Source organism: Vespa mandarinia, chromosome 3 (assembly GCF_050613455.1).
Source record: "Vespa mandarinia isolate Hongniang chromosome 3, ASM5061345v1, whole genome shotgun sequence".
Taxonomy (NCBI): Eukaryota; Metazoa; Arthropoda; class Insecta; order Hymenoptera; family Vespidae; genus Vespa; species Vespa mandarinia.
Genome location: NC_140812.1, coordinates 11,517,501 through 11,545,000, shown reverse-complemented (window position 1 = coordinate 11,545,000; position 27,500 = coordinate 11,517,501). Strand labels below are relative to the sequence as shown.

Here is a 27,500-nt window from a genome sequence, read left to right as displayed (position 1 = left end):
GTTAACTTCAACCAAGTTGGTACACTCCGACGATAAGGAAGAGCTGACTGGGATATACCCTTTCTGAAAAATGATAGTAATATTATTTATTTTGAAAAAATAAAAAAAAATAAAAAAATAGAGAAATATCTTATAATTGTAAACATCATGACATTTACCTAACAAGATATAAACAAAACAAATAAATCTGCACAGCAACGTGATATTCTAAAAAAGTTAGGTTATGTTAATATATACGAGCAACCAAATGTTATTTCAACACAAAATAATCATATTCACAAAGATATACAAATAAATGCAATAAAATTGATAATAAGATAAGATCGAAAATACAAGAAAATGAAAATAATCGAAACAATTTTGAAGCTACGATTACAAATGGTCGATGAAGATATCATTCGCCAATTGTTTAAAAATTAATACGATTTCATGAAAATACTTTTATTGACGTTTATGATTTAATTGAAAATAAATATGTATAGTAAAAATAATTTCGAAAATATTTTCTTATTGTATCTAATAATGTACATTATAAAGTATTACCCAGGTGCGTGCATACGACCCATGATGGCAGATTTTTCAGATCGAAAGACTGTAGCGTAGGCTTCAGTGAATCCTACCCAGCAACGCTGCTTTTTCTAGTAACAGTAACAATGAACTTTATTATATTCTTTCTATAATTCACACGTGCGCTGAAGATGATAAACCGGAAGAGAAAAGAAGGCCTAACGTGCGTTGTCTGTATTTATAGTTTCCGCCTAGAGGGCTCTCTTGTTGCGTCATTTTAAGCGCCCTCTCTTTTAGGTTTTTGCGTATGTGCTAGTAATTTCTTAAAAGTTTCTAGGTGATCACTACACTATTACTCCGTCGCGGATAAGACGTGAACTAATTGACTATCCTGCGATAGACCGGATGATAAACGCGCTAATATCGTGTAAGTTTACATTTTTGAAATTGATATATCTATTATTTTAATATAAAAAAAAATAATATATTGATTTGTTTTATTTTATTGCAGGAACAATATATAATTTATAAAAATTACACGATGTAACTTCATGATACAAGATAAATTATAAAAGAAGAAAAGCTTCGTTTGAAATAAGTGTAATATAGTCAAAAGAAAAACTGTTTTTCATTTCCGTTACTAATACTACGTTGAACATGTTTCTAACTATTTAGATATCGGCTTGTTTCCTTGAAGAAAAGTGTGAGAAAAGCAGCGTCTAACGTGATATAAAATTTATATAATCAAAAGAAAAATTTCAAAGGAATAATAAATATTCGATCGTGATAATTCCCGGAGACGAAATTTTCGTCCGTCGTAACGGCGTCGCGAGCCAAAATGTCCGCAGGTTTGTGATAGGAAGTGCACCCTCGTCTGTCAACATTTCTTAACTTTGACAAAGTATGGTATTAGGAAAGCTTCTAAATTATCGACTAATATAACGTATTTTCGCAATAAACAAATGTGAAACGCTATAAAACAGATTGAAAATTATGCTTGTGTTAATGGTGTTGTGTTGGTATGATTTGTGTTTGTAGCTCTTATGCAAACTGAAAGACGATGAAGAATTAAGAGGCAGGAATTCATAATTTTCTCTGGATTTTATGTGATTGCTAATAGAAAAATTATTTAGTCCAAACTTCAGTGCTCTGATACAATAAGGAATACATTTGCACGAATATCGATGAAAAACAGCGTATATCTTAATGTTGTATGGAACTTAACCCATTGTCAATGAAATAATAGAGAGAAAGAGAAAGAGAGAGGGAGAGAGAGAGAGATATAGGGTGAGAGTGAGAGAGAGAGAGAGAGAGAGAGAAAGAGAAAGAGAGAGAGAGAGAAAGAGAGAGAGAGAGAGAGAGAGAGAGAGAAAGTTGTAAAAGTATGAATTATAAATAATTAGATTAGAATTATTTCTTGCACATATTGTGTTCAAGCAAGTGGTTTTATAAACACATTAGTTATGAAAGGAGTTTGTGGTAATGACTCTTTGCTAAAACAGTTTTACTTCAGTGCTTATCAATTGTTCAAATCATTAATGCATTACTAAAAGTGAATCTATCATTACTTATTATAGTAATGTATATAAATTTATCATAAAGTGGATAAACTGTTATTGACCAGTGTTTTACATTTAGATTTAAGAGGTACGAATATACAAAAACAATTTATTGTATATGTTAAGAAATATTCTGTTTGGCCTCTTTTGATATCATATATATATATATATATATATATATATATATATATATATATGATTGCATGAATTTTAAATATTAAATTATCAACTTTTCTTTTGAATAAAGCTTTAACACATTATGCAAAATATAAAGAGTATAAGTTTGTTAAAATTTTATTAAGTTTATATATACATATATAAACTTATGTATGTATATATATATATTTTTTTACATTTGTATATACATCAAGAATTATCTTTTCAGTTTAGCAAAAGAGATGCAGTGGGTATGAATTTATTATATAATTAAAATGTCAAGTGACAGTGATCATAAATACCAAGTGATTAAGCGCAGAAGGCTTGTCATTAGAGATGATGAAAGCAGCGATGAATCTGTCATTGTACGCTCTCATAGAAAAAAGCAAGTACATGTATGTATACAAAATCTTATATCACAATAAACAATATTTTAATGGTGTGTATATTTGAAGAGATTTAAAAAAAAAAAATGTTTCTTTTTACAGAGAGTTGTTAGCGAAGGAGAAAGTAGCGATGAAGAAAGTGATGTTCCAAAACCAATGATTCGAAGAAGAAATTATGTAAGTTTAGAGGATTCTAATAATAACAGATTTACAATAATTTTCTATAGATCTTTTCATATAAGTAATTTTTTTTTTTTTTTTTCCAGAGAGTAATTAGCGAAGATGATACATCGGATGATGAAAGTATTGCTTCAGATGCAAGTAGATCAATTCAATGTGGTACGTATGATGTTTGTTTTGTAATGCAGCACAACATTATTTTTAAATTATATAATATTGTTTTTTTTTTTTTTCTTTTTTCTTTTTTTTTTTTTCCCTTCTATTAGAAAGTGATAGTTCTGGATGGCAGTCTGATTGGACAAGTAATGATGAGGTGGATAATAATACTGAAAATCGTAATACAAGTCATAAATCACCTAGTAAATCAAAAACTAAAGAGGAGAAAGCTGGGGCAACATCAACAGCAGTATCTGAAATTGATTCAGATAATAGCGATGAACAAATAGAAAAATGTCCTATATGTTTACTGCCATTTAGAAAGCAAGAATTAGCTACACCATCATCTTGCGAACATTGTTTTTGTCTTGATTGTTTAATAGAATGGAGTAAAAATATTAATACCTGTCCAGTAGATCGTCAAACTTTTACAGTGATTCATGTGAGAAAGCAACTTGGAGGAAAGGTAATTATCTTTTTATAGCATACAATATTATGTTTGTAACATTTATATATATATATATATATATATATATATATATATATATATATATATATATAAATAATCATAGAAACATAAAGCATAATTTCGATCCTATTTAGATTCTAAGGCATATACCTGTTGAAATAACACCTCGCACCGAGGAACACGTACAAGAAGATCCAACTTTTTGTGAAATATGTCATCAATGTGATAGAGAAGATCGTATGTTGTTATGTGATGCCTGTGATTCTGGTTATCATTTGGAATGTCTTACTCCTCCTATGACTGAGGTTCCCATGGAAGAATGGTTTTGTCCAGAATGTTCTCAAAATAGTCAAAATGATGCTGAAGCGGTAAGAGAAATATTCTAAGTTTTTGTGATGGCATAAAAAAAAAAAAAAAAAAAAAAAAAAAAGAGAAAAGTGTTTAAATCGGTATATTTGAAGTTAAACTTATGTAAATAATTATTATTATAATTACAAGATTCTACTATACTCTATAGAGAATGTGATTGATATTAATATTACTACTGATATTATTATAGTCAATTTGTCTGTGGTTCTAGGTTGAAATTGATTTGGATGAAATCTCAGATCTTATGGAAGAAGCACGACGACTTGGTGTTTCATATGGTCGAACTCGTACCGGAGTTTCAAATGAAAATGTTCATTCTTTACCTAGAATAATTCCTAGAACTCGACAGACTGAACGTGTACGCGCAAATATACGCAATCGTGCTCGTGAATTACAGATAAATAGAGTACACAATCATGAACAAATATTTGATCCAAATCAACCATCTACTTCATCCGGTTTGGAATCAGTTGGTGATAATAGCATAAGTCGATCTCCAATAACTTCAAAGTCTAATTCTAAATCTAAATCTAAAGGCAAAGCAGCTAAAAGAAAGTCAAAAAAACGTACGAGATCGTCAAACAATAATGGTACTCTTGTTCGAGAAGTACGAATTACAGAATATAATGACGATGGAGAAGAGGAGGAAATTGTTACATATGTTAAAGTTGCACCAGCCTCGTCACGAAGGAAGTCTAAGAAAAGAACAAAGAGAACGCGCAAGGTATACTGTTAATTTCTCATCGAGCAGAATACTAACATGACATTTATGTTTTTCGTAATTATTCCTGTGCTCCATATACTTTCTATTAAAATGTATCATATTCAATTGCCATCGTAACATCTTTCATATCCATTTATCCAGGCCTTTTTATATGTACGCCTCAAATGTCCTTAATTTATACAAATAAACAAATTTTCTCACTAGATGCACTTGGTTTTTTTTCTAATTTTGCTTGAAAATTAATATAATAATATTAACTGTAGTTAAAAGCAAAACAAATTTATGCACACTTTTTCTGCCACTCATTAATTGTACACTAAAAGTCAAAATTGTTTATACAAACTTAGAGATTTTAATACTGATTCTATCATATCTCATAAAAGAAATAAGATAATATATATAATAAAAAAAAAAAAAAAAAAAAAAGACAGAAAGAAAACAGACTTCACTATTCATACATATATTCGATGCAATATTTAAAAGTATATACCAAAAATGGCATTTGAAGTTTAAAACTTAATAATTTTGTCTAAAAATTCTTACTCTGTGTGTGAAGTTCTGGAATAATTATATTCAAAAATAAGTACGTATAATGTCATTATTTTCTTTTTCTTTTTTTAATAAATATTATTAAAAAATTATTCGTTTCGTTTAAGATTATGCTAAGATTATACTAAATATAACAAAGAAACAGAACTTTTCGTACATATTTAACTATGTGATTTATTTCATAATTGTATATATATATATGTGTGTGTGTGTAATATCTCGGAAATATTTGTAAGCACAGTTGAAATTATTCTTCTAATATTATCTGTAAAATTGATTGTAAGAAAATACTATGAAGATTATTTGGAAAATGAGGTGGATTTCATTATTTTGCATTTCTTTCGAGAAGACAGAATATTTATATGAATAAACATGATAATGATTTGTTTGTTACAGAAGTGGAAACAGAAACGTGCACGTACTGTGTCTTCTGTGTTAGCTAGTAATCTTACAGTTAAAAGAAGATTAAGTAAAATTTTAGGAATTATACCAATCAAAAATAATCCATCGACGACTATCATAAAACCTCAACAACCTATTCCCAATCGATCAATTATCAATGATAGATATAATGCTTTTATTCCTCAAGTTAGTCTTTTTGGAGAGAATCTTGGATTAGAATATAGTCCACCTGGGTGAGTGAAATTATTAATTTTATTCTTATTAAATATATATATATATATATATATATATATATATATATATATACATATATATGTATATGTATATATGTCAGTCAAGAGGAAAAATCTATATAAAGAAAGTAATGATCTTTTTTAATTATTCATATTTTTATTATTATTTCTAATTAGATCTGAGGATGAGCAGTTTGGTTCAATCGGTGATGGCCCCGTAGTTAGCATTCAAAGACGCTCTATAGTCGCATCAACTAGAAGGCACGTGGCTGTAAAAGGCATTGCCAATCCTCTTAACAATTTGGAAGTACAAGATACAGTGGATGTTTTAGGCAGTATTATCAATAGCCAAGAACTATGGCACTCGCGAAAGAAGAACAATGTTATTCTTAAGGCTAATGGAACTTTACATATAAGTGATAGTGAACATACAAATAAGCACAGCATTAATAACAATGAAAGTCCCAAAAAAGAAAAAGAGCACATTGATCGTCATAAGCAAGTCATAAAAAATTCTGATACACCTTTAGATTTATCTAATGTTAATCCAAATAACATTATGCAAGCTCCCTTGTATAATAATCCCTGTGGAGGAGGTAATAGAGGAAATTTTCGTGGTGGTTATCGTGACAACAATCGTCATGGTGGACAAAGTTATGGTGGTAGAGAATCTCTCTCAGGTGGAGGTCGACATGGTTATGGTGGATCGGATGCGAGGGATAATTTTGGTCATCGAGATTTCCGATCACCAGGATATTACAATCAGAACTTTGATCATTGTGGAGGTCCGCCTATGTTTGGAAGTAATCCGCCATTTAGAAATCGTAATCCTCAACATTTCCGAAATGAAAGGTTTCGATTTCCTGCTCCAGAAAGAACGCCGTTTACCTTTACAGACGGTTTCGAAAGACCTGGTTTTCCTCCTGAAAGATTTCCAAGGTCGAGGCCACAATTACGCATGCCTGGACCACCGGTGGGCCCTCCTCCACTAGGGCCAGGGATACGGCCACAACACGCGCAAAATCTACCTCCAAATCTTTCTGATGATATGTCAAGAAATTTTCAAGGAGAACGAGACAATTTTAACGTTATTGAAACTGCCTCTACATCTTTAATAAGACAAGATAACGATGACTGTGATATTTATTGTGACATAGATACTACGAACAAATCCGGATATGACGTTCAAGATCCTTGTCACAATAATAGCGGAATGGTTTTGTTACCACCCCCTGAACCACCTTCCGAGTTGCTAGATTTTGATGATAACTCTAAAAGTGATAAAGACAATGATAGTGATCAAGAATTAGTTATTGATGACTCTCATAAAGATGATGCAAATAAGGAATTACAAAGTGGTGATAAATATGATCCATTCACAGCCGATAGTGATAGTAATGATAGTACTCGCAACAAAAATAGTGAAAAAGATCCATCTATAATAAATAGTTACGATATACCAATACCTTCGGATCCTCCACAAGTACCATCAACTTTTTCACAAGCAGTTCCTACTTGTCAAAATATACAACAAGCGACAGTTCAAAATGTAAGATCTGACATTCGTTTGACGGCTTACGACGACGACGACGACGACGATTCGCAAGTAGATTGTCCTAATTTATCGATTTATTCGTCACAAACGATGGATGTTGCTAGACATACGGAACAAGAATTGTCGCAACAAATTGGACCATTGGAACCGCCACCGCTTCCACCGAATATACCGGACGATGATGACGTTATAGTTGGAGACGTTCAAGCTTGCGACTTGGCTGAAATTCCAGAACCCTCGGATTCTTATGTGAAGTCGTTACAGAGAGAAAGAAAACCATTTACTAAAATAATACCTAAAAAATTGTCGCATGAATCTAGAAGTAAAATAACATTTAAGATCGGTAGTAAATTTAAACTTAATAATAAATTAAATAGTTTATACGATGATCTCGATGATATTCCGGATGAAGTTGAAGAAAAAAAATTACACAATGAGAAACAATCATCTGACAAATTAAAAACGAAAACTGATCAAAAAAAAGATGTCGAAAAAGAAACGAAATCTATTGAGACAGATTCTGTTAAAGAGAAAAATGGAATTAAAGATTCGGCAAAAGGTGATTTAAAAGATAATGAAAAATCGAAATTAAAGGATCAAGGAGATGACGAGGGAGTGCAAAAGTTAACGCAAATGAATAATAATAAAGAAAAAATAATAGATACATGCAAAAATCAAAGTCACAGTGAACAGGATGATGTAGAAAGGCATACCGACAAAGCGGATAAAGAAAAGTTTCCTATTCAAGAAAACAAAATATCAGAGAATGATACTGGCAAAAGTTGTAAAACTAGTAGTGACATTGATAATGAACAAAAGGGTAATGTTACTTTGCAACCGGTTATTGATATTACGGAAAAAAGTTCTGACACGATTATTTCTATCGCTGATACTTTGGAATCATCACCTAAAAAATTAGACAGTAATGAGTTAAGTGCAGAATATATCGAAGATAAAGTTGATGATTTAAATGTTAAAAAGGATAGTCCAAATCAAAGAGACGACGATGATGGAAGAAACGAAACAGCTTGTTTTAGAAAAATCCAATGGGAATATCAAAGTGACAATTTAAAGGGTAATTCGAATAAATTGAAAACTAATAAAATTGGTTCATTGACGAAAGAAAATTTGAGAAGTACCGCTGGTGATAGCGATTGCGATTTAGAAAGTGAGAAGGAAGATAGAAGCAGAGAATTCAGCGATAACGAAGATTTAAATAGTTCTAATAGACAATGTAGAAAGAGTAGCCTTTCTTTTCGTACCGATGACGACGACGAACGTTTTCCCATTGAAAAGGAAAATACACAGCAATTATTGGGAGATAATTTGGATCAACATACTTGGGATTCCGATGGTGCATACACACCGTGCAAAGATGAATTACCTGTAAACGATCGATGTCACGAATCTTTAGCACCGTTTGAAAGTGGTTTGGAACCGATTACACCGACCAAGGATAAAACGAACGATGATTTAGATGGATGTAGGACACCGGCAGATTATGCTGGTTTAGGAACCGAAGCGATATCGGAAACGGATGAAGCAATGAACTTTGAAGACGAACTGACCGTTTCGAATATTAGAAAGGAAAAGGATATGGAGGAAGGGGAGATATTGGATGATAGTAAATTAGCCATGAAGGAGAATGAAAAGCCGAAGGATAAGGATGAGGAAGGAAAGAAGAAGAAAAAAAAGGAGAAGAAAGAAAAGGGTAAGGACGTAGAGAAGAATAAAGAAAATATATCTTCCGACAATCATGTCGCATGGAAGAAAATTTCGAAAAGTACGAAGGAGAGACAGTATCGTGATAAGGATAAGAGATCAAAATCGAAAGAAAAGGAAAAGGACAAAGATAAGGATAAGGATAAAGATAAAGAGAAGGAGAAGGATAAGGATAAGGAGAAAACGAAAAAGAAGGGGAAGGAAATTACGAAGAAGAAAGAAAAAAGGAAAGAATTGCCAAGATATGACGTTAGAAAAATCGTCGCTGAGAAGCCCGCTAGACCTAAGAAGGACGAGTACGGTAGAGATATTAGAGAAAAATCACGAAGTAGAACCAGAAGTCGCAGTTTATCGAGTCGCATGTCACGTTCCAGGGATCGTAGAAGTCGTTCTTACTCGAGATTACGATCGAGAAGTAGATCTAGAGTTAGACTTCATAGATCGTGGTCGAGAGAACGAAGATCTTATTCGAAGGCAGGCGGTAGATCTGTGTCGAGGAGATCGTTATCTCGATCTCGGCGTAGATCACCAAGGAGAAGATCCCTCTCTAGAAGACGATCTTTATCAAGAAAACGATCTTTGTCAAGAAAACGATCTTTATCAAGAAAACGATCGATCTCTAGGAGAAGATCAAGATCAAGATCAACTTCGCGGAAACGTCGATCCTTATCGCCAAGGCGAAGATCACGAAGAAGATCGCTCTCGAGATCTCGTACCAGAAGGAAAGGAAAATTGAAGAAATACAAGTCGAGGAGTCGATCGAGAAATCGTAAGAGATCGCGTTCTAGATCTCCTAAAGCAACGTCGAAATCACGAGAGAAGAGGCACAACAAAAGAAAGCCCGCCAGTAGATCACGATCGAAAGGTAGATCTTGTTCGCGTGAACGTGATCGTAGTAGAAATTGGGAACAGATCAATGAAAAACCGATAGAACATAATCAACATTTTTCACGGGAACGCGATGAACGTGAATCTTGGAGCGCCGAATGGACACCGTCGTGGTCCAGATCAAGATCAAAGACACCATCTCATACTCAACCCGAACCTTTGCCGTCACGTGAATGGTCACCACCTTCTGTTCTGGATAGCGTATCGGTACCGCCTAAAAATTTAACTATTATTCTAACTAATAAGGAAGCTATTAAGAAGAAGAAGAAGGAACGAAGGAAAGAGAGTAAGAAATCGAAGGAACCTGAAAAACGAAGGAAAACTAAGAGAAATAGAACTCCACCGCCGTCTAAAGAAGTCTTCGCTAGTGGTGACAATATTTTAGTCAGCGTGTGCTTTAACAAAGAGAACGAAGCTAATCAAACGAGCGCACCTGAGCTACCTGAAACTATTCCGCTTATACAACCTTTAAAACGTAGACGTAGAGAACCGATACAAGCGGAAGCAGCGGTAGCAGCGGCAGCGGCAGCTGCAGCAGCTGCAGCAGCACCACCTAAAAGATCAAAGAAGGATAAGACGAAAGCTAAACGTTCGAAATCACCCAAAGGGAAGAAAGAGAAGAAGAAGAAGTCGAAGGCAGCAGAAATCGCAGCTACCAAGAAACCCGTTGCTGTAATCGACCTGGACCAATCACCTTTCCGAGAACAAACTCCTTCTCCTCGCGACGTTATAGTTTTAAGCGATGACGATGACAAACAGGCACAGGAGGTTGCTACTCCGGAACAATGTCCGCCACAGGCATCTCCTCCTCGCGAGCAATTCGTTTCACAAGGGCCAAAGACACCCCCCGAACCGCAAATTAAATTTTCAATAAATAAGCAAACGAGCAATCTCAGACCTTCCATGATGAATCCTTTATTGGAAGAAGAGGAAGAGGAAATGGATGAAAGAGTCGAGGAGGAACTTGAAATGAGAGCTCAAGAGGAATTAGAGTTGCGATTGAAAATTGGTCCCAACACACCACCTGATCCACCTACTTCACCCCCAACCTCTCCCGATGCGTACGATCCATTCGATCCCACGAAATCTCGATCACCGACTCCTGATGTTAGTCAAGAAGCTACGTCGAACGATGAAAGAGACAAAAGTCAAAGAAATTCACCGAGAAGTCATGATGCCACCGACATCACCTTGATGCCTGACGAACCTATGCAGCAACAAGATCAACCAACGCAAGAGAAACAACTTGAAAAGCCGAAAATAATCTCGATGGTTACGATTAAAAGAGCATCACCGAAAAGAGATTCATCGCCGGTAGCAGAAAGTCAAACGGATACGGTACAATCATGTAGTAGTCCACCAAAAGTACAACAGAATCAACAAAATGCACAATCTACGAGTAATCCATTTGCTACTATTAATCCTGTTTTGGCGACTGTTGCTGCTGCAGTACAAAGAAGCACTGGATTTAGTACTAGCACACCTAATACAAGTCAACGTAATTTGATACAGGTATATATCATACATTACCTTTATATACCTTTTTCTATTTTATATATATATATATATACATACATAATATTCTACTAATATTTATGTTATAAATCTGATCCCTTCAGTCAAATCGCATTTCACCAAGTAATCAAATGAAGCAACAACGTACAAGCGATAGACCGCAACTTCCTAACATCTTTACTAATAGTACAAAGTCTACATTAACGCGTGCTTCCAAATCTAATCAAAATAAAAACAGTTCTACCATGGGACAAAATGGCAGCGATGTAATAATGGAAGTGACCAACGATGCTGTCGATATGTCTTCGCCTTATTCGCCAGGATCGAGTTTAAGCGATGGCATGTTCGATCCACCTAGTCCAGGAAATTATAATAGTCCTTCTATTCAGCCAGTCATCACAAATAATAAGAATAATGCATCTAAGCCAAATAAAAGTACAGAGAAGAAAGATGCTTTTGATGCGTTGTTTGCAGCAGGACCGCCTCCAAAGGCAGTTAGTAAAAATAGGAGTAAAAAACCTACTGAAAAGAAAAAGAAATGTACGTAATCATGTGAATACATTTTATATGAGATGATTATTTAATATAGAAGAAATCAAATGTTTTATTATAAAATTCTATTATTTTAGCTACCAATCCAAAAGTCGGAGTGCGGATGGACGAAAATCAACTTCAAATTTTGGATGATCTTCCTAGTTCTGCGGTAGAAATGCAAGTGAAAGATAAGGTTTGTAATCTAATTTATTATTATGAACTTTTTATTAATTTCATGATCACGCATTAAGCATACGTTATAGTTCTTGAAGAAATTAAATCGTCAAGAAAGAGTCGTAGAAGAAGTAAAGTTAGTGTTAAAGCCACATTATACCAAAAAGCATGTTACAAAGGAAGAATATAAGGATATTATGCGGAAAGCTGTACCGAAGGTAAATGTGATTATAAAAGAGATATCGTCAATAAAATATAACTATGAAATTTCTATACAATATAAAAAAAAAAAAAAAAAAAAAAAAAAAAACAATGAAACGTTTATTCCTTTCATTTGTAGATATGCCATAACAAAACGGGAGAAATCAATCCTAAGAAGATAGCTCATTTAATAGAGGCATATGTGAAAAAACTTCGAAACAGTAAAAAACAAAAAGTATCTTTGACTTCAACATCAAAGGCCTCGAAACCGGCGTAAGTCACACATTGTTATTAATAATATATTGACTACAACAATAGTGTGTATTGAAACTCGAGATCTCGGTCAGTAAAAGTATATATTAATGTATTGTCCTTATTTAACGTTCTCCAGGAAAACGCTGTGGAGTTGATCATATGTTGGAAATGTTAGTGCATGAACAATTTCTTAAGTCGTAGGCCTCTCCGTAAATCGCGATTAAGCACATTTTATCGTCCGGGTTGTAAGTGAGTCTGTGTTTTTGGGTATCCACACTCCATCACAACCACCGAATAATGTGTATTATGTGTACATACTTAATTCACTAATTTTAAGCGTAATATTTTTATTTATCTACATAATTCTTTACAAACAAACACACAACACACACACTCAGACACACACATACACGCGCGCGCACACACACACACACATGAACGACGGAGTTCAATATAATAGAATATTATGAAGTTCAATGTGTAGACATCATGGTCTATATTCAAGCTGCACATTTGGAAAATCTATGATCGTTCCCTTAGTATCTTTGTTTGTATCGACATAGATGATACTAGCATTTCTACACGCATATGTGTTATGAATGCAGACCATTATTATGATCTACATTTAAGACTAGGGAGTGTAAAATAAGGTCATATTTAAATATGCGTTCATACTCGCAACACATGATGAGAATAAAATGCTCAAGATATTCGTGTCGCTATTTATGGGAGAGGAAGTAAATTGGCCGGTAATTTCTGTATAGCCTGATGTAAAATTATTAGATTTTTAAGCTAATTATATTATTACGAATAAGAAATGGCCTGTGTCCTGGAAGTTTTTCATACGATTTTATTTCCAACAAATTAGGAAATGAAAGATTTCATTTACATTACAACTTCATTGTGAACAATATGAATAAATGGCTTACACCGATATATACATGTTCGTTGGTTAACAAATTCATGATGTAAATAAGATCGTGTATAGAACTTCAAAACGTCTAATATACGGATCTAATAGAAAATCAATGTTTTTACTTTCACACATTAAATATATTTCATTTGAGATAAAAATTATATTCATTTGTTTTACTTCAAAGTAAGATATATAATCTGTTGTATCTCACATTCGTATTACAATATTGAAATATTTTCCTACACTATCTTATGCAAATCTTTTAAATAAATGCAATACAAACTTTGCATAGTCACATTCTGTTATTCAAAATGTGCATTGAACGCGATGAAGATTAAAGGAACGTGCACCATAATAAAGCTATTAAATGACATCTATCTCAAATAAGATATGTGTTTGTTCATGGAAAAATGATGTTATTTATATAAAGAAATTCTCTGCTTCTTGCAATAACAGATTATCAAAATCTATATGTGGGTGAGGTTATGTTTATTAAAATAAGTTATAGAGGAAAGCTAATCACAAAATTGTATATTTCATTTCCTAAGTATATGAAAACACATATTTTATCCATCACATACAACAACAAAATTACATTAATTAATTAATTAATCTACAGTTATATTACATATTTCAAAATTTATTTTTAATTTCATCAAAGTGAGAGATCAGTAGATTTTGTACGTTCTAAGATGACATTAAAATTTCTGAATCCTCTTGCGATTTACATTATACGTTAAGTATGTGGAATGTGTTTGATTAGAAAATAAAAATTCATAAATCCACACTTTACACTATTACAAATGAATCTTTATCTCTATTCACTGGTACATGTAGAAACTGTTTCATATGAACAGTATGTGCATGAACATTTTTGTACTAAATATAATAATGTATATATAAATGAGCGAAAATAAATGACAAAAAATAAAACATTTAATATCGATAAATCGTCCTAATATTATTTATTCTTTAAAAAATTATGTTCGATTGCACGTTGTCACGGAATATTCATAATTATTCTATTATCGCGGGTAAACGATCGACCAATCAGATTATACCTACCATGATAGTTACATTTAAACAGTCTTGTAAAACAATCGTCGTTATTAAAATATTTCTTTCTTTATTCATTATCTACTTTTTGAATATTTAGCTGGAATTTAACAAAAAAAATTGCATAAAAATTATGTATATAAAAAAAGCGTCAAATTTTATAGATACTGTGAACGATATTTTTATTTAATAATATAAAGTACATAGTCAGCATTTAAACCAATCGAATTCTTGGATTAATAAGTCATCCATCTTGAATAACCATTTGATTTATCGTGTACTAAAATCATCAATAAATTTTTCAAAGTAATTCTCACACATCAGAAATTTTCGAATTCTTAATTAATTATAATTTTGATCGTCTTATTACAAGAACTAAGGGTCTCCGTAAGCAGCAACCTCCACGTGGTGAGACTCGGGCAATCAATATTACTTGCGATGTAATATTCGTGGTGTCATTGTAATACAACGCAAGTACTATTGAGCTAATTGGCTGTATTCTCTCTTTTCTTTTTCAATAATAATATAACCTAAAAAGATTATTAGCTCTCGTCGAAACAATTTAATAATTGATTTTTAATTCCTATAAAGATTTCTTTCTGTTGATAACATAGAGCGTGACAAAAATGATAATGAAATTTCATCAATTATGAACAAATATTTTCATTGTCGAAAGAATTATTTTACTTTTTAATATCGCAAAAGATATAATAATCTATAACAGGATTCAATATTTGAAAGTCAAATGAAAATTGAAACGATTGGAATATTATTTGTCGTTTATGATCGCGAATATTTTGTAAATAAAAACAAAACAAAAAAGAAAGAAAAAATTCTCTTTTTTTTTTTCTTTTTTTCTTCTTTTTAAATTCCCTTATTAATTTATTCCCTTTTTCTTTCTTTTTTCTTCTTTTTTCTTTTTCTTTTTTTTGTTTTTTTTTTTTACCGTACGACATTTTATCGACGGTCTATAAATCTTAAGCAAAGTTCAGAAGAAATTTCATATAGCTAGACGGCGTTCCTTCGTCGTCAGCTGTAATAATCTAACGTAGAGGGGGAAACAGGCGATGTTGACATGCGATAAAATCAATCTAATTAATAGTTAATAATTATTTTATCACACCTGATTACCGAATTATATCGAATGAATCGATTCTCATTTTCATTGTTTATTTCTAGTTAATGGATTATGGCTGACACAGAGAAAAAATACAAAAATATTTTGTTAAACGGTTGCTTCGAACAGAACTTGTCCGACCTATTGCGTTCAACATGGCGGTATATTAGTTGGTTGGTTCTCGAAAAGTCTCGCTTATCATGTATTTTGTCGGCTTCTCGTGCACTTCTTCATTTGTCTTTTGCAGAGATTTACAAGATCGGTAAGGTCGTCGTCTATTAAATGCAGAAAATTTTAATTATTATGAAAAGAAACGCGCGTACGAGGAAGCTGGAAGTCGATTAGGCAACGAGCGACTATACTCGAGCTCGATTGATTTAGCAGTTATTTCTTCCAATTATCTATATTTTCTTCAAATAAAATGGGACTAGATGCACGTTTTTAATCATCGGTGAACGATTTTCAAAACATTTTCTACGATAAGATATAATTCGACAGATCGACGACGTTCAAGAAAGATTTATAAAAATCATCTATTACACAAGTGTTTCATTTTGACTTTGAAGAAAGTTACTATTTGTGTGAACAGTGAAAATACGAACATTTTGACATAGCATGTCATATGTTTAAACGAGCATATAAGATATTAAAGTTTTTCTAACTTTTTCAATGCTCTGAAATAAGGAAGAATTTGAAAAGAGAGAAAAAAAAAAGACGATTTCATTGGGGTATATTCTTTGTTCATAACGCATAGAACTGTATCATAAATAAGTAAAGGGAAAAAAAAGCAAAGGAATAATCCTGTGACGAAAAAAAAAAAAAAATCAGCAAACAAATGTTTGCAACTAATATAAGAGAAATAAATAATTGTAAAAGGCGAATATATTGTCATTAGATGTGACAGATATAAGTTCCACGAGACTGCTCTTATAGTTAATAATACTTAAATACATAAAGTGTGATATAATCAATCCTTGTGTTCTTAGAAATAAGGAAACATAATTTTCGTGTTTTTAAACATTCTAGAAAGAATAAAAAAAGTTTGAGAATAGTAATTCTCTTTACAGATCATATAGGTATTATTAAATAATTTATAAATAATGGCTGAAACGCAAAGAATGACTGTTTATGGAAGGCATCCACCGTGTGCAAGTGGAACTAGATTGGAAGAACGTCGTGCTAGACGGTAAATAAATTTATTTTTTATATTCTTATTGTTTGTTCATATATTATATTGATATTGTGAGATTTGTTATATATATATATATTATATTATATAGATTAGCTTTACGACTAGAAAGAAACAGGAAACCGGATAAACCTGAAGATTTTGTATGTTATGAATCGAGCGATGATGAAAGTGAAACCATCACAGAAGGTAGACAGTTTCTAAGAACGTCTTTTAATTTTGTGGACTATGTACGTGCACGAGAAACCAATACTAAGGAAGTACGAAAAATTAATCAGGAGTATGGCTCGAGACATATACTAACACATGACCTATTCAAAGAATACTCAGTTAGCTTAAATAACATGAATAAAGTATTTTGTTCGCAATGGTTGAGCGATAGACAAGTCGTCTTTGGTACAAAATGTAATAAACTGATGGTTTATGATGTAGCAACACAGAAATTAGATCAAATACCTTCTCTTCATGGAAGGCAGTTAAATCCAGGTGGAGGTCCTCTTCCTGAACAGCAATGTGGTATACACTCTGTTCAAATTAATCCTTCTAGGTAATCATCTAAATTTAATTAATATCTTCAATATTAGTATATGTTGCTATTACTTGTCTGTACCAGGTCATTGCGTCTGTTCTGTTAGCATAACATTCTTATAGGACTCTTCTGTCTACTGGAGCCAGAAACAGCAATGAAATAGCAATATATAGATTGCCAACTTTGGATCCTGTTTGCGTCGGGGAATCTGGTCACAGAGATTGGGTTTTTGATATGTGTTGGCTAGATGATGAATTTTTAGTGTCTGGCTCTAGAGATACAAAAATGGCTTTATGGCGGATTGATAGCGATCTGGCTGAAGCACCTGATAAAGCAGATGTGCCTACACACAGGTTGATTGAAAACATTATATAAAAAATAATATTTTATTGGTATGAATAAACTCTCTTGGCTTCTAGCAATACTGTTTATAAATTTTTTTTTATTTGTATTATAGATTAATTCAACCTTTATGCGTGAAGGAATGTAGATCAGCTCAGAAGGTTCGAGCACTTGCTTTTAATAAAGCATATAACGAGATAGCTGCCCTATCTTTAAATAGTTTCATACATATCTGGTCTGCTGATACTTTTAAACAAAAAATATCACGGAAGTTACCAGCTTGTCAAGAAAATGTTTGCTTAGCTGTACAAGATGATGGTGTTTACGCGGTTGGTTGTCGTTCTTATACTTTATTATTAGATGCAAGAACTTTACAGCCAATTAAAAAGATACCCTCAAGGTAAAGTACAATAACTTAAAGATATTTTAGGATGTATATTGCACATTCACAGATAACCATAACCAAATTGGTTTCTTTTTTTCTAAACAGATATAGTGGCTGTGGTATTCGATCGGCTAGTTTTCAAGGGTCAGTTTTAACAATTGGGACAGGACTTGGAATGCTTATGTTCTATGATGTCAGAGCTCAGAAATACCTTGAATCATCTATCAATTCTAATAGGACTGTCGTATTGAAGGCCTCAAAAGGATATGTAGTGAGTTTGCAAATACTTTTGTTTAATTATTTAATAAAAAAAAAAAAAATATACCATAAGATATCTAATAATATCTTTTATTTGGGTGAATTAGTTTCCAGATGAGGAATATATAGATGGCTTTCAAAATGTTAAATATACACCAGCTATCTATACCCATTGTTATGATGCATCAGGTACACGATTATTTACTGCTGGTGGACCACTTCCCGCAAATTTGTATGGAAATTATGCAGGATTGTGGCAATGAAAATATATGAGGATTTAATGAAATAAACTAGATTATCATTCGACTTTATTAATATAAAAATAAATATGACAAATTTCATATTTATAACATGGTGGGTGCATTACGATATCAAGATATTGAAATAAAATGGGAAGATAAGTGAGAGAAATGAAAAGGAGATGACTGATTCTTTAAGCTTTCTTCTGCCATATATATTATGCGTAATTGGATAAATATCTTCATACTCGCTTATCTACTCATACATTTTATCAAGTAAACAAGATTTTATTAATATAGTTAGGAATATATCTGAACGCAATGTCCTTATAGACCTTTATTAATGTTGTTTGTACTGCAATTGGCTGAGATATTATACTGTAAGCACTTATTATACTGCACTAGCTCTTTATTAAACTAAAGTAAAATTATAACCTATCGATTTTTCATCGTGCAGCTAGATAACAAGTAATTTAGGCCTGGATTGGTCATATTTGCTCCTATTGTATGACTATCGATGAGTAATATGAAGTTGATCATACACGATACGAAGAAACATCCAAACATTCGCACATCTTTTTGCACAATAATAAATGCCGAATGTTCCTACGCATCGATCATGATATAGTCAACTTCAAACTCATTATACTAGCTCAAAGTAATGTCTTGAGGGCAGGGGGGGGGGACGGGGTCGATAGATTTTGATTCTATGACTAATACAAGTTTAGATTAATAAAGCATGTGTTTTGTATTGTATATAAAGAAACAAAATTAAAATCATGATTATAAGTTAAATATTTATTAATTTTTGTCATATATCAATATTATTATATGTTCATTGAGATACAAATGGAAACTTATATCTATAGTATTTGTCAACGAATAACAATGACAATGAATACATGTATAAAATTTTAAGTACAATTTATTCGGCTAAAACCTCAATGTTGGCCTTAAAGTAATACATACAATGAAGTTTTGTTACAAAAATGGATATATCAGTGTAATTGTATTATTACATCTTTAATGCTAATTACAGACCAATAATTATTATTTCCATAATATAAATCTTTAGATTCTCTCTCTCTCTCTCTTTCTCTCTTTCTCTCTTTCTCTGTCTCTTTCTCTGTCTCTTTCTCTCTTATAATTGTCTTATAAAATAAGCTTGAGAACTATTACTCCATATTTATATGTAATATGATTTAATTGATACACACCAGAGTAATAAAACCTTTTCCATATGCTGAGTATATCTTATGTAATCTTAGTAAGTTTATCATCAATTAAGCAAATTGATTTTTTACCGCATAATGAAAGTAATATACATTGGATAAATATCAAAATAATGGTATACACATGCTATAAATTAAGTTTCAATTTTGTTTTCACGTTAGCATTATTGACAAAATATATTTTAAAACACGAACGCTTTATTATTATTATTATTATTATTATTATTATTATTATTATTATTATTATTATTATTATTATTATTATTATTATTATTATTATTATTATTACTACTATTACTATTATTATTATTATTATTATTATTATTATTATTATTATTATTATTATTATTTCGTTTTAGGTAATTTATGTATTTTTACCTTAATATCTTTTTGTTTAAGAAAAAACAAGTTGATTTTATCCATTTGTAAATTTATGGTAATCATTATTCGCTGACATTTTGTTAAATCTATTTTAGTCATAAAAATGATATTTCTTTATGTTATATTTAATTATTATTTCGTGGTAAATATTTGTTTTCATGCATTTATGAAAATAAAAAATTATAATGTGTTTGATTATCGTATACGTCATATTGTAATACAACAAATACGAAATGGGATTTTTCAAATATGATTTTAAAGATGATATATTTACGTAGTATAAAACAGTTCTCCACCTTTTTCGATCGTACCATATGTGACTTTAGCGACAGTTATGGACAAGATATGAACTACAAGTATAATACGGAAATACCATCCCCACTATGTATCTGTTTTATCGGTGTATAAGCTTGTAGAAGTTATATATTCTATTAACTCCCATTAAAAATCGGATTAACGTGGAATCGCGCGTCTGATAAAAGCAAGAAAAAAACCATATGCTATATTATACTTTTCTGAAAATAGACTAATTGAAAAGTATTTGTTAATTGTAGAAAGTTTTTATATTTTTGAATTTCTTATTAATTACTTATACTAATAGTTAAAGGATATTTAAGTAGCCATTAGTTGGAAATCATTCGCGATAGAATACATATCATATAAAAGAGATAATAATAACAACGATAGATAGAAAATATTTAATGCATATATAATGACGTACGTAAATAGAATAGAAAATATAGTATTTAATCTGATAAGTATAAGTGAGAACAAGTAAGGTATAATTCGAATTTTTCAATGAGTTTCTCTAAGAAATTATTTTAGAATTCTGCCATATCTAATATATTTATCTGTTGAAATATTATTAGTAACGTACAGTATTAATACTTTAATGATGTTTAGTTAGAATTAGATCGAAAATGTATAACCATTCGCCTGATAGTATTTGCTTTCGAATTACATTTCGATATATTGTAAATAGTAAAGATCCAAATCTCACCACGTGGAGGTTGCTGCATTTGAAGACCTACGATGAGGTTGACAATGATTGTACTCTAAAATTCGCGGTATCGAAATGACAGTGCCATTTAGAGAGAATTTAAGCTACCAACGCTATCTGTAAGAGGATCAGTCCTCGCTTATGAATAACAGGACCGAATTTCGAACAATAAAATGAAGTCCACGGTAGTCCATTTAATCGGATCCATGAATATCCACATCTGGTGTCCACTAACGCGGACACGGATGTTCTTTTTATTCTATTCGTACAAAAAAAAGGAGACATTTCCTCTCTTTATATAATGCGGAAAGGTTTCGTAAGCTTCTGTCTAAATATGTAATCTCACGATTACAAATTGCGAGCCCCTAAACGAAATATCGGATATCCGCGTCGATATATCAAATCCTTGTTGCTTAATCACTCAATTGCAGACAAATCCATCCCTCGATGATTCAGCCTGAAGAAGAAAAAAAAGAGAAAGAAAAGAAAAAGAAGAGAAATAAAGAGGAGTAAAAAAAGAATAGTTAGAGGAAAAAATTTAATAGGAAAGAGATGAAGGTTAGTAGAGAAAGAGAAAAGAAAAGGAATAAGTGGAAGAAAATTAGTAGAAAAAAGGATTAATTGAAATTAAGAGAAAGATAAGAAGAAAAATAGAGATGAGTTGAAGAAGAGAAAAAGAGAAAGAAAAGAGATAAAAGGCGGAATGCGCACGCGTCTGAGAACGATGGAACTTAGAGAAAGAGGGGTGGACATCTCGAAGATCGCCCCACCCGAGCCAAACTAGAGTACCAAAATCGAGCTCGATTTTTCCTTACTGAAGAAAGGAGACCCGCCCAAGGCCCCTCCCAAGGGCCCACACCCAAGGGTCCCTCCCAAGGGTTCTACACAAGAGTTCCATGCAATACTAAGATAAAGTAACACGCCTAAAGGCCCATATTCAAAGGTTCCATCCAAAAAAAAAAAACAAAAAACCTAGAATAATTAATCTTGAATAATGTTTTAAATTATTATATGACTATACGTGTCAATAAATAAAGATGAAAATAAATGAAATTATAAATTGTCTAAGCTTATCCGCATGGAATAAGTGAATTTCGATGTTTATACGTCGAAATGCAAAAGAAAACTTTATCAATAATTATCAAAGCTCTTTTACTTATTAATCAATTCAATCGAATCACTTGTGCCAATTCGGATCTTTCATTCTCAATACAATTAAATAATTGTAGGAACTTACAAATTCACTTACTACTTAAGAAGTTCCGCGATGGCTCCAAAACACTCGTCTGCGATTTAGGTCGAAATTGAAGGTAGTTGGATTCGTAGATAGTTGAAAATGAGATAGGTCGACATCGAAGTTGGTTGAGATCCTCTTCTCTGATTCATTGATTCTAATACGCGGTAGTTATTTATTAACGGACGGTCACTGAATTTAATTCGCGAGACTTTACTAATTTATCTTTTATTTAATACAATCTGTACGATTAAAAAAGAAAAAAAAAACATTGCGAACACTGATTTTAATGATTACATCTTACAGGCAATCGATTCAAATACACTTGCTTTTTAAATTCAACGAAACGCGAACGAACAAACAATGCTTTTAGTTCGCGATTACTTTTTCTTTGTTTAATGATACACCACTTTGCGATTCCTTTATTGCTTCGTGCATGATTGCAACAGAAAAGTGAAAACAAAATTATTATTATCATTGTTATAATAAGAAAATATTGAAGAAATGTTTGATATAAAATTTATTTACATTGAGTATATTTTAATCCTCGTACGATAAATATTCTACTCCAAACAAAATTTCAATGTTTATTCGACAGAATGTAAAAGACAACTGACTCGATAACTATCAAAGTTACTACGGCGTTTGTTTTTATTGACATTATAAACAGGCAACAACTTCAAGTTCAAAATTTAAATCTATCGAGATATCAAATTAATAATATTATATTATTTTTAACGCATGTTACGTGATGTTCAAATAAATAGATTATTGTTTAAATATTATTTTATTGTACTCCGTGTACAAATCGTCGATTGTTTAAATAATCTCGAAATTTTATAATATTTGCTTTAGTATAAAAATAATAGAGAAACATTTCTAATTTTTTTGTCTAATATTATTAATTAATAATCTTAATTATAGGAAAATAAGTTAGAAAAATCTATGTATATATATTCGAATTATATTAAATATTAAGTTAAGTATTAAAGAGAAGAAGGATCATAAAATAATTTATGTTTGTAACTCGAAAGATAGATCGTAGCTTTTTATACATTAGAATATTTTTTAATGATTCATTACGCTATAACTGATCTTGATAAGATCTTTCTATTAAATCTTTATAATATATTCGTTTATATAATCTATTTCTGTTTCTTGATGTAGATAAACGATTGGCGTGTATCTGTTAACGTTTACATTTAGGAATTTATTTTGAAAGATCTCGAGATGTTTCATACGACCGCGTGCTTCTAAATTATACCCCCTGAATTACGAATACTAAATGTTTGCCATTATTCTAAACGTTTCTCATAAAATTTTGACATTTCTAATGTATAATATATAAAAAGAAAATTGGCACAAATGGCTGAACACATATCTTTCTTATTTCTTGAACATATGATCATTATTCATTCAAAGCTCATTAAGAATGTTCAAATGTGTTACGATGTGTCGAGTTCTCTTTGTAGAGAATCTCGCGTAAACGCGTTTCCTTGCTTTTGGAATGGAACAAAAAATCTGAGAGCATCAATTTACGCAGACAAGGCAGAGGCAAACCAAGCAGGCAGACATTCGTTTCTACTTCATGGAAACAAAACACATACCAACTCAAGCGTTTATATGAAAATCAGTAGAGGTGGTGGTACGAGCTTCCTATCTTTTACCGCAAAGTTCAAAGGGCGCCACTATACGGAATTTTTCTTTTTCTTTTTTTTTTTTTTTTTTTTTTCCTACGAAAAAACAAAATTTACGCCAACAGCTAGAATAAAGATGTAATTTCTCAATTCTATTTTGATGAACAAAAGATGAAGATTTATGCGAGGATATGACTTTTTTGAATTTCTTTTTGAATGAACTTTGTTATCTTTAAAAAAAGAAGAAGAGAACACAAAAAAATCGCGTAAAAGAATGATGTTCCTTCGAGAGAATGAACGACTTAATACGTACAAAGAATGAAGCTTTGTGAAAAATTCAAAAAAGTCGTATATTCGTCTTGTAAAAATAAGACCTTGTTCGTTTATATCGGTCAAGAATCATGCCTGTAATCATTGTTGGCGTAAACTATTATAAGATATCAGACCTTGCGAATCAGCTTTAAGAAAATAAACGAAATCTCTTTACAAGAACGATCGCATGATACACGTGAAAGATAATAATTTATCGTTGTATTTTTTTTTTTTTTATTTGTTTATTTATTTTAATTTTATAATCTAAACTTGAAAATATTTTATTGAATAATTCATTTTTGTCTCGCAAATAATGTCTGTTTTTTTTTTTTTTTTTTTTTTTTTACGATAAAGGTTATAATAAAGGTTACAACAATAATAACGAAAAAAAAAAAGGGTTTCGCATTTATAAATAATTTATTGACCATTGGTACAACATTTCGCTATATAGATAATCATCATAAATAACGTGTAAAGAGAGGAGGTGTATAACTGTATATAAAATGCGTGTATCCTTGATATCGAAATTTTTCGATAAGATATACACATTACAATATTATCCTTGAAATGTACGCATATAAGTAATGTGTATGTTGTTAAATTAAGATATGTGGTGATTATCATTTATAAAATGTTTATCGCGTGGTGAATGTATTCTTTTTTTTTTTTCTTTTCCTTTCTTTTCTTTTTCTTCTTCCTATTCTTTTTTTTTTAACGTGCATTACGTGTGAGACGATTCCATTTTACATTCCAAGGATCTCTTTTGAACATCCGTCAAAATCGTCGAAATTCGTACTTCCACGGGAGATGTCAATTACTTATTAATAATTCCTAGCAATTAGGCGCGCGAATAAATATAATTCGTTTACACAATATATGCCGACATTCTTAAATTAAGCAGAGTATTGAACGATTATTGCATAAATCAATAAATACGTTCATCAATCGTGTAACTAGCGACGTTCACGTATACATATAAAATACGTATGTATACGAAAAATGTATATTGTTTTTTTTTTTTTTTTTTTTCAATGATCGTTGCATTAAACAAAATCGGCTAATGTGCGTACGTACGTTCGTGCGTAAATTCTATGAAAATATCGTTAAAAAGATCGACGCACGCGTATGGGCAGAGAGTGAACACTTATGAAAATTTCTAATGAACCCTCTTTGATGGTTCCATGCAAAGATCGAACAATAATCGATATTCATCCATCCATCGATCGTTGTCCTTTCTTGGCATTTCATTAATATCGATCGAGCACAATGGAATCTACAAGAAGTCAAAGATGTCCAGCATCTAAGGCTTTGTTTATATCACTGACTAGCATCCCGAGGATTGGTCTGTGTTCAGAATCTTGCCTAAACACCGAATCTAAAAATTCGGGATTTCTTAGAAAATCGAAGACCTGGTCGCATCGATCCTGAGACTTGTCCGTCAAGTGAGGCTTTATCAGACCTTGTATCGCTGATCGACAACGCTCGAGGGATCGAGTTAAGTACGCTTTGTCGAAACTGAATTCGAGTTCGTAGAAGGAGACCACAGCCATCGCTACTGCTCTCAAAGCTGTCCTGATCTCAACAAGTTTTGCATCATCCGTTGGACCGAGTTGTTGATTACGTTGCAACAGCCCAACCTGTGTGTATTAAAAGAGTGAACGTCGTCGAGTCTACAGAAGAGAATCCACGCTAGATATATTGCATTAATCATTTGCATTGGAATTAATTGACAAGAATTGACAAACCCTGAACGAGTTTTTCTTTTTTCTTTTTCTTTTTTTTTTTATTTTCTTCTTCATTTTGCAATCTGCGACGAAGAATTTGCGAATTGAATAATAAATAATAAATAATCATCTCTTTTTATGGTCTGCTCGAATATCGACATTGAATTTACTGTCATTTATTTCAAAGCAAATAAATTAATCCTTTATAACGTGTCACGTAACTTTGAATTTACGCATATATTGATATATCTGCGTTCCTTTTTTTTTTTTTGTTTAACTCTTACTTCGTTTTTCCTCTACAGAATTATTCGTAATTCATATACAAACGTTAATCTTTTATCAAATGTAAGAGATATACTACATTACAAGATAAGTTTCATCGTATGATCTATTTGTAAACATTATATATTATATCGTTTATAAACACGAGGGAAATAGAAACTACACGCATACGTATCCTCTCAAAACATTGCATTAAAGAGAATTAATTTCAACGTAATGATATAATTTTACCTTGATGGACAATTTAACAATATTCTTGAGAACTTTCTCCGGTTGTTTTTTATCTAAGGATGGATTGTTCTTCGTCGCCCTTTCCATCAGCTTGTAAAGATTGTCCAAGAGTGAAGTGGTCGCGTCATCTATTAGAAGAGACCTTCCAGCACCAGTGGAGACCACTCGTCCCAATAGCTTCTTCTGAGCACGAAGACCCAAGTCTCGAGCACGACTTCCGGTGCCTCCGGCAGGATAAGTTCCACCACCACCGATTGTAGCTGCCGACTGCATCACTGTAATATATTTAAGTAAGATTGAATGAAAATTTTGCGATGGTTATACGCATACGTTTTAAGAACGTACAGGAAACACTTGCCGTTAAGTTCCGTTAAGATTGTCATTAACTTCTCACGGTTCACCTTGCAAAAGAAATCGAGTTGGAAGAACAATAACAATGAACGGTCAAGTACACGCCCTTCCGGTTATGGATACAATTTTAACAATCAAGAGATCTACTCACTAATAAAATAAAGTACTTTCTAATTTTTCTACTACATATATATGTATATATATTTATATAGATAATGCAATCATAAAATTGTAAATGAATAATATGTGAAAAAAAAAATTGTTCTCACGCTAAAGAGAAATTGAATTAATTTTATTGCAAATTCTTTTTTCGAGCTTATATTTAAAGATTGTTGGTAATAATTAAAAAAAAAAAAATCGTTCTATTCATCTCGATTTCTTTCAGAATAAAAGATTACAATTAATGACGTCGTCGATAAGATATACTCACCATCAAACATTGGTAAACCGCTATTTCCTCTTGACGATAACGGGATTGGAAATTAAATAACAAAAAAGAAAAAATGCCAGTGGACTTGTGAACGTTGGCCGAACTCAGATAAATTTAACTA

At 31.7% G+C, this 27,500-nt stretch overlaps 4 protein-coding genes and 1 long non-coding RNA gene across 18 annotated transcripts in view; 2 read left to right on the top strand and 3 right to left on the bottom strand.

The window, feature by feature from the left end:
- RpS13 (ribosomal protein S13) overlaps window positions 1–729 on the bottom strand; it is a 1,496-nt gene extending 767 nt beyond the window's left edge. Inside the window, exons 1-2 of the mRNA XM_035874241.2 lie at window positions 544–729; window positions 1–63 (exon numbers count right to left, since the gene is read on the bottom strand). The exon at window positions 1–63 is cut by the window's left edge and continues 65 nt beyond it. Coding sequence (XP_035730134.1) covers window positions 1–63; window positions 544–566 — 86 coding nt within the window. The 5' untranslated portion in view covers window positions 567–729. The remainder of the gene's footprint in view (window positions 64–543) is intronic.
- Window positions 730–1,163: 434 nt separating this feature from the next.
- On the top strand, window positions 1,164–14,384 carry PHRF1 (PHD and ring finger domains 1). Of its 4 annotated transcripts, none has more exons than XM_035874237.2 (14): window positions 1,164–1,355; window positions 2,452–2,617; window positions 2,711–2,785; window positions 2,875–2,947; window positions 3,055–3,410; window positions 3,548–3,781; window positions 3,994–4,506; window positions 5,452–5,690; window positions 5,868–11,367; window positions 11,475–11,910; window positions 12,000–12,097; window positions 12,168–12,296; window positions 12,419–12,552; window positions 12,671–14,384. In XM_035874237.2, the coding sequence occupies exons 2-14, from the start codon at window positions 2,498–2,500 to the stop codon at window positions 12,687–12,689; spliced, it is 7,926 nt and encodes a 2,641-aa protein (XP_035730130.2). In that variant the 5' UTR covers window positions 1,164–1,355; window positions 2,452–2,497; the 3' UTR covers window positions 12,690–14,384. The 4 variants fall into 4 exon arrangements, with proteins under 4 accessions (XP_035730130.2, XP_035730129.2, XP_035730125.2 ...); XM_035874236.2 differs by having other exon boundaries at window positions 1,164–1,408; XM_035874232.2 differs by having other exon boundaries at window positions 1,164–1,718.
- A 520-nt stretch (window positions 14,385–14,904) lies between these two features.
- DCAF12 (DDB1 and CUL4 associated factor 12-like protein) lies at window positions 14,905–19,986 on the top strand. Of its 2 annotated transcripts, none has more exons than XM_035873925.2 (8): window positions 14,905–15,607; window positions 15,686–15,796; window positions 15,871–16,809; window positions 16,904–17,359; window positions 17,464–17,694; window positions 17,799–18,083; window positions 18,174–18,339; window positions 18,434–19,986. In XM_035873925.2, the coding sequence occupies exons 3-8, from the start codon at window positions 16,724–16,726 to the stop codon at window positions 18,587–18,589; spliced, it is 1,380 nt and encodes a 459-aa protein (XP_035729818.1). In that variant the 5' UTR covers window positions 14,905–15,607; window positions 15,686–15,796; window positions 15,871–16,723; the 3' UTR covers window positions 18,590–19,986. The 2 variants fall into 2 exon arrangements, with proteins under 2 accessions (XP_035729818.1, XP_035729820.1); XM_035873927.2 differs by having other exon boundaries at window positions 15,686–15,885; window positions 16,691–16,809.
- Window positions 19,987–21,019: 1,033 nt separating this feature from the next.
- Window positions 21,020–23,001, bottom strand: LOC118445090 (uncharacterized). The gene is made up of 3 exons (XR_004839151.2): window positions 22,941–23,001; window positions 22,428–22,840; window positions 21,020–21,635 (listed from the first exon to the last, which is right to left on the bottom strand). It is a non-coding gene; the product is annotated as an uncharacterized LOC118445090 (long non-coding RNA).
- A 1,766-nt stretch (window positions 23,002–24,767) lies between these two features.
- sigmar (Tumor necrosis factor alpha-induced protein 8-like protein sigmar) overlaps window positions 24,768–27,500 on the bottom strand; it is a 12,671-nt gene continuing 9,938 nt past the window's right edge. For 4 of the 10 annotated variants that reach the window (XM_085655820.1, XM_035874249.2, XM_035874246.2 and 1 more), the window contains 4 exons: window positions 27,380–27,497; window positions 26,957–26,999; window positions 26,599–26,873; window positions 24,768–25,998 (listed from right to left, as the gene is read on the bottom strand). In XM_085655820.1, coding sequence (XP_085511946.1) covers window positions 25,645–25,998; window positions 26,599–26,873; window positions 26,957–26,999; window positions 27,380–27,382 — 675 coding nt within the window. In that variant the 5' untranslated portion in view covers window positions 27,383–27,497 and the 3' untranslated portion in view covers window positions 24,768–25,644. The remainder of the gene's footprint in view (window positions 25,999–26,598; window positions 26,874–26,956; window positions 27,000–27,379; window positions 27,498–27,500) is intronic. The other 6 variants (XM_085655818.1, XM_085655817.1, XM_085655822.1 and 3 more) reach the window with 2 other exon arrangements.

What these genes read in the sequence shown, in the direction of transcription:
- PHRF1 (XM_035874237.2), top strand. Translation starts at nt 2,498, where the DNA reads ATGTCAAGTGACAGTGATCATAAATACCAAGTGATTAAGCGCAGAAGG. An exon ending in GTCAACGTAATTTGATACAG is followed by an intron (nt 11,368 to 11,474) that starts GTATATATCATA and finishes TGATCCCTTCAG; the next exon opens with TCAAATCGCATTTCACCAAG. An exon ending in TACTGAAAAGAAAAAGAAAT is followed by an intron (nt 11,911 to 11,999) that starts GTACGTAATCAT and finishes CTATTATTTTAG; the next exon opens with CTACCAATCCAAAAGTCGGA.
- DCAF12 (XM_035873925.2), top strand. Translation starts at nt 16,724, where the DNA reads ATGGCTGAAACGCAAAGAATGACTGTTTATGGAAGGCATCCACCGTGT. An exon ending in GAAGAACGTCGTGCTAGACG is followed by an intron (nt 16,810 to 16,903) that starts GTAAATAAATTT and finishes TATATTATATAG; the next exon opens with ATTAGCTTTACGACTAGAAA. An exon ending in GCAGATGTGCCTACACACAG is followed by an intron (nt 17,695 to 17,798) that starts GTTGATTGAAAA and finishes TTTGTATTATAG; the next exon opens with ATTAATTCAACCTTTATGCG.